Below are 6,506 nucleotides of genomic sequence, written 5' to 3'. Positions count from 1 at the left end.
TCTCCGAGTGCCCACCGGCCCTGCCTGTCCCCTGCTCTCCGAGTGCCCACTGGCCCTGCCTGTCCCCTGCTCTCCGAGTGTCCGGCCCTGCCTGTCCCTTGCTGTCTGAGTGCCCCCCTAGCTCCCAGAATTTATGGGAGGCCAGCAGTGCCCGCAGCCACTCCCCTCTCTGCCTCTGCATGATGCTCCCTGGCCCTTTGCTGTCTGTACCTTTAATCCCACAGAGGGTTTGTGAAGCTTGTGTGCGGGGATCCTGCTGTCTTGCAAACCGAGATCCAGAACATTTGTCACCTGGGATTGGGGACAGTGACGTCCTGCCCTCGTCACCACAGCCCAGCCCACAGTGGTGGCTGCAGGCCAGAGGTCTTTGTTTTATGGCCAATTCTGGCAGTTTGTGCTTCTCAAAGAATCTGAGTTGGCTGACCCCTCATGGTTACACATGGACATTATGGATTTTTCTGCTTAGCTAGAGAGCATGTAGAAAGTGAGCCTGTTGGAAGTGCAAAGAAAGTGCCCATGCCCTGTGACACCATGGGCTGTGCACTGCCCTCCTTGTGTTTCTTCCCCATACGTGTCCTGTTACTCAAGGGCTGAATGCTGCGGCTGCTCTGGTCACTGGGGTCCATCATGTGCCCTGAGCTGTCCACAGCCTAAAGCTTCTCTCCTGTCTCCATCCCAGGTGGACACACTTGGCCTGGAGGATCTGTGTGCGCTCACGGCCCAGGCACTCTGCCTCCCTGAGAAGTCGACGGCCCACCTGGTGGACTTGCAGGTACAGACGTGCTGAGGTGCTCGAGCTCTTCCTGCCCTGCTCCTGCAGTGCTGGCATATCGTAGGGAAGACCACCGAGCGGTCGGGCTGAGCTCTTTCCGTGGCACACTGGCTGCTTTGTCTCAGTGCACGCGAACCTTGTTGGGCTGGAGAAGTTAAGGTTTACAGTGGTGCGTGAAGCTGTCTGCATCCCCTTACGGCAGTTAGCCAGCTGCGTGCTTCTGAGAACGTGTGGGTCTCGGTGTGCCTTCCTCCCTGGGGACTGCAGCACCCTTCCCGGTGCTCCCAAGGGGCCTCAGCTGCTCTGCTTTTCCAGGGGCAGGCCTCTGCCTGAAGGGGCTGTTCACCAGCCAGATCTCGAATGGTGGAGGCCTCTGTCTGGGTTCACACACCTTTCTGTGGGAAGCATACTGGTGGTGGCTGTTGTCTCCCTCTCTTGCACCCAGTGGCCCAGCACAGCCAAATTTGCTATCCATCCATCGACGCCCACTTGGGCTGGGCAGAGCATTCTGGACAGGCTCTGTTAGGAAAGCGTGGCAGTGAAGAAACTGAGGTGAAAGTCAGGAGAGTAGAGAACAGCCCCGACCTGGACAGATCAGAGCAGGCTTTATTGAAGAAAAGCCCTGAGGGGTGGTGCTAGGAGCAGCGGGAACTGCGTGCCTGGGGCAAGTATTGCCCCCTTTTATAGGGACCTCTGGTGCATGTGGCGTTCTGCAAGAGTTGCAGTTTCCAGGAAGTGGGGTGGTTTTTGACGGGAGGGGGGGCTCTGCAGGTGGAATTTATGTTTGAGGTTTCACAAGGCAAGGGAGGATGTGGGGTCTGCAAGTGGAATTCATTTTTGAGGTTTCAGGGTGTCTTAGCCAAGTTTAGAGTAGCCAGTTTGGTCCTTCAGGCTCAAGTACTGAGGCCTCCTAGAGCTTCATTCCATAAACACTCTTTGATGGTGGTTGTGAGTTTATCACGGCTGTATGGTGTGGGCCTGTGTGTGTGTATGGTGTGGATCTGCATATGTGTATGTTCCACAGTGTGGCGTTTGTGTGTATCTGCATGTATCTGGGTGTGTGTATGTATAAATTACTAAGAACTTACTCCGGTCAGGCTTTTTGTCTCAGTTCCTGACTCAACAGGAAGCAGGCTTGCAGGAATTTGCCCGGAGGTAGACATATTGGAGCCGTGGTTCCAGGCTGGGCTCTGTAGTCCCATCGTGCACTGCTTTCTTTATGTCCCAGCCCAGGTACAAGGTCTCGTCTGGCTGAGAGGCCCATCTTTCTGTGTGGCCCAAGGGTGGCTGTGCCTGGGCCCACACAGGATGCCCAGGAGGAAGCTGGTTTGGGCCTCAGTCATTTCCAGAGCTGTGGATGAGCGGGGGCCAGCAGGCGTGTAAGCATTGGCTTTGTGAGTCCAGAGAGAAGTCTGGGACAAAGTCCAGAGGGTGGTAGCTGATGTTACAGGAGAGCTGAGAGAGAAGCTCAGGGAAGGAGACCAGAAGGGGCTGCACAGAGAGGAGGGGCCCAGTGCACCCCACAGCCAGCAACCAGGCACCTCATGCCGTGCCATCCACCCACTCTGCGGCTCAGAGACGTCGTGGTAAGGCCAGTCTCGGGAGCCGACCTGAGGCAGAAGCAGAGCTGGGTGCCGCCCTGTGGCCCTTCTGGTCAGACCCCACCTGCACATGGCACTACACCCTGAGCCCCACTCCCTTCTCAGCACCGGCCCCCTGTCAGCCTCTGAGATGCACGGTTGGTTCTGCTGTGTGTTTTGTGTCTGTCAGCTTCCCGGCCAGGTGCCCAAGCCATTGAGCGCTGAAATGTACGTGCACATTTGCCTCCCACCCCAGGGTGCTGCTGCTTCCAGAACCTTCTCCCAGGAATGAAGTTCTGGCTCTGGTGCTGGCCCCATGGCCACTCTAGGAGTGTCCACAGTGGTTCCGAGCCTGGTCCTATGCCAGCAGGGGCGTTTCCTTCTGGAGTGAAGTACGTCAGAACCATGGAGTGCAGTGACCAAGAGAGACAGGAAGGCTGACCCGCAGAGGCTCCGTCACAGATGAACGCAGTGCAGCTACCGACGGGCAGCCTGCTGGCATATAGCCTTGCCCTCCTGGGTCATTTCTAATCTCCGTGGTCAACTCAGGATCGAACACCACTTGGATGTAGGTGAATCAGGGTCCGTTCACACTGGCCGCCTGGCGTCCAGTTAGTGGTTTCCCGTGTCCCGTGCTGTCACGCCCACCTCACAGCGTCAAGTGCTTTTCTGTGTCCCTTACCGTCAGGCCTGCGTCTCGGCATCGGGTTAGCAGTTTCCCAAGCTCTGTGCCATCACATCTGCTGCAGTCATTGAAGAAGCTGCTGTTTTAAGTGTTTGGCCCTCTTTCCCCACCTGCCCCAGACACTATCAGGGGGTATTTCTTTTTCTGTGAGGCTCTTTCTTGACGGTTGGCAGCAGTGATCACATGCAGTGTTTGTGCTTCTGTGATTGGCTGGCTGCCCTGAACATCATGGCCTGTCAGTTCACATTGTGAGCTGTCTCTCAGGTTCATCGTGGTTCTGTAATGTTGTGGAGCAGTCCACTGCATGAGTCGACCCATTCCTCCGTGGACGGACACTTAGGGTGCTTCCATCCCTTTGCTATTGTGAATAGTGCTGCGATGAACATGGGTGTGCATCTGTCTGTTCATGGCGTGGCTCTTACATCTCTAGGGTATATACCTGGTAGTAGGCTTGCTGGGTCATATGGTATTTCTGTTTCCAGCTTTTTAGTGAAGTGCCACACCATTTCCCACAGTGGTTGTCCCATTTTACAGTCCCCCCAGCAGTGTATGAGGGGTCCAGTCTCTCCACACCCTCGCCAGCACTTGCTGTTTTCTGTTTCTTTGAGGTTTGCAGTTAGTGCTGTGGTGAGATGATAGCTCATGGTTTTGACTTGCATCTCTAATGGCTAATGATCATGGGCGTTTCATGTGTTTGCTTTTGGTGAAGTGTCTGTTCGTGTCCTCTGCCCATTTTTTAATTGGATTTTATGTCTTTTGTTAAGTAGTTGAAGTTTTTTGTAAATTTTGGAGATTAGCCCCTTGTCCAATATGTCATTGCCAAAGATATTTTCCCAGTCTGTGGGTTCTCCTTTTCCTCTTTTGGTAGAATTTTTGATGTGCATAAGTGTCTAATTTTTAGGAGACCCCAGCCATCTGTTTTGTCTTCTGGTATTTGTGCATTTTTAATTACATTTGATAGTTTATTTTTGTCTTACATTAGGATTCCTAAATTTATCCCTATTTTTTAATTGATGGTCTTTATGATTTTAGGTTTTGTGTTCAGATCTTTGATCCAACTTGAGTTTGATTTGTATTTGGTATGTGCTGTGAATTGCTTGATGTGGCCCTTCTAGTCATTGTCCTCTGTGATGTATTGTACTATTCTGTGATGTATTGTAAATCCTATTATCCATGCTGTTTGGGGTGGTGTGGTAGTTAAACTCAGGTATCAACTTGGCTAGGTAGCTGGTAGTAGTGGTTCCCTATAATGACTGGCAGTCGGCTCTGTGATGGGATTTGCCTTGAGCTGCTGATTGTTAAAGCCATCCACTTAGGTTGTTTCTGTTGGGCAACACAGGTGGAATGTATCTTGAGCCTTGCCTTGCTGGAGGGTATAATTCAAATCACCACCCTTAGCTTCCCTGAGGGTATACCTACGAATCTCCTGGGAATATTCGCCCTCCTCTTGCTCCGGTTTTGTGTCTTGGCTCATCCTCATCTCACTCCTGGATTTGGGACAGCAGCCGTCTGCTGATCGAGGTTCATCAAACCCCGAGAATTGGGAGGATCCTCCAGACCTACTCAGGGACCTGGAACTCACCAGCCTGGCAGCCTCCACCACCACTACATGAGACGAACCCTTGGGTTTCTGTGAGGCGTTCCAGCGAAATACAGAACCCTAAGATGGGGGAAATTACTGGGAGAAGGAGGAGGAGTTAATGTGTGAAATGACGGAGTGGAGTGGTAGTTTGGACATTTGGGACATCTTTAACCTCTGCCTCATGGGGACCAGCCTTGTGCTGATCTTTCTGAGAGAAGTTGTTCAAGCAGTATGAAATATGGGTCCTGTTTTAGCACCAATTGTTAAAGAGATTGTCTCTTCCCCCTTAATGAGTTTGGGCCCTTTGTCAAAGAGCAGCTGCCTGTAGGTGGATGTATTTACTTCTGGGCTCTCCGTTTTGTTGCGCTGGGCTGGGTTTTTCTTCCTGGACCAGAACCAGGCTCTTTTTAACTACCTTGGCTGTATAGCAGGTTTTGGGAGCAGGGAGTGGCAGGCCTCCTTCTTTAGTTGTGCTTTACTTATCTGAGGTCTCTCTTTTCCATATGAAGTTGGCGGTTAGTTTTTCTGTCTGTTTAAAGAAAGATGATGGACTCTGGATGGCGATAGCATTGTATCTGTACATTGCTGTGGTAGTATTGACGATTTCACCGTGTTAAATCTTCCTATCCGTGACCCTGATATAGTTTTCCATTCATGTAGGTCATTATGATTCCTTTAATAGTGCTTTGTAGGGTATTTTTTTTTAGGTCTTTTCTGTCTCTGGCTACATTTATTCCCAAGTACTTCATCTTTTGGGTGGTTATTGTAAGTGATAGGGCTTTCCTGATTTCTTTTCAGGGTTCTCTTCAGTAGTATAAGTAGTCTGACTGATTTTTGGTTATAAATCATGTACCCTGCCACTTTGCTAAAACTTACTGATTAGTTCCAGTACTTTTCTTGCAGAGTCTTTGGGATTTTCTGTATATGAGATCATATTGTCCTCAAATAGAGGTAACTTTACTTCCTCTTTGCCAATGTGGATGTCTTTTATTCCCCTTTCTTGCCTTATTGCTCTGGCAAGGACTTCCAATACAGTATTGAATAGGAGTGGTGATAAAGGGCATCCTTGTCTGGCACCTGTACCTAGTGAATACGTTCAGGTCTCCCCATTGAGAGTAAGGTTGGCCATTGCTTTGATATACAGGCCTTAATTGTGGTGAGGAACTTCTTTTCCTGTTTTGTTCAGCATTTTTATCAGGAATTGATACTGGGTTTTAATGAATGCTTTTTCTGTATCAACTAATGTGTTTGTGTGGTTCTTTTTTCTTTTGTTTACGTAATGGAGTACGCTGATTGATTTTCTGATACGGAACCATCTTTGCATACCTGGTGTGAATTCCACTTGATCATATTTTTTCAATATGTTGGTAGAGTCTGTTGACTAGGATTCTGTTGAGAATTTTTGTGTCTGTGTTCATGAGAGATATCGGTCTATAGTTTTCTTTTTTAGTAGTTGCTTTGCGTGGCTTAGATAGCAGGGCTAAGCTTGCTTCATTAAATGAATTTGGGAGTGTTCACTTCTTTGCTGTATTCTGGTACATTTAAATAGAATTAGTGTTAGTTCTTCTCTGAAGGTTGGGCAGTCTACTTTAGTAGTGATACCGCCTCGGAAACCCAAGGAAGGGGTCACTGTGAGTCGGGTCCAACTCAACGGCACATAATAACAACAACAGCCACTCCTCAGAAGGAAGGTTGGGCAGTACTTCTGTAGTGATACTGCCTCAGAAACCCAAGGAAGGGTCACTATGAGTCAGGGCTGACTCGACAGCACATAACAACAGCAGCAGCATAACCTACTACTTTTTAAGGAAGGTGTTACTCAGTTTTCCATGTGTTTTCTCTTTTTCCATTGATCTTCCTATTTTTTTTTATTGTGATTTGGGTGAA

General features: G+C 49.6%; 1 protein-coding gene across 1 annotated transcript in view; it reads left to right on the top strand.

The window, feature by feature from the left end:
- Positions 1-6,506, top strand: part of FAM120B (family with sequence similarity 120B) — a 70,581-nt gene that overhangs the window by 20,859 nt on the left and 43,216 nt on the right. Inside the window, exon 5 of the mRNA XM_042782260.1 lies at positions 680-772. Within this exon, the coding sequence (XP_042638194.1) occupies positions 680-772 (93 nt within the window). The remainder of the gene's footprint in view (positions 1-679; positions 773-6,506) is intronic.

The sequence above is a fragment of the Orycteropus afer genome, unplaced genomic scaffold, assembly GCF_000298275.1.
Source record: "Orycteropus afer afer isolate SDZICR_OR568_19922 unplaced genomic scaffold, OryAfe1.0 scaffold00273, whole genome shotgun sequence".
Classification (NCBI taxonomy): Eukaryota; Metazoa; Chordata; class Mammalia; order Tubulidentata; family Orycteropodidae; genus Orycteropus; species Orycteropus afer.
This window is presented reverse-complemented; position numbering and strand designations above follow the sequence as displayed.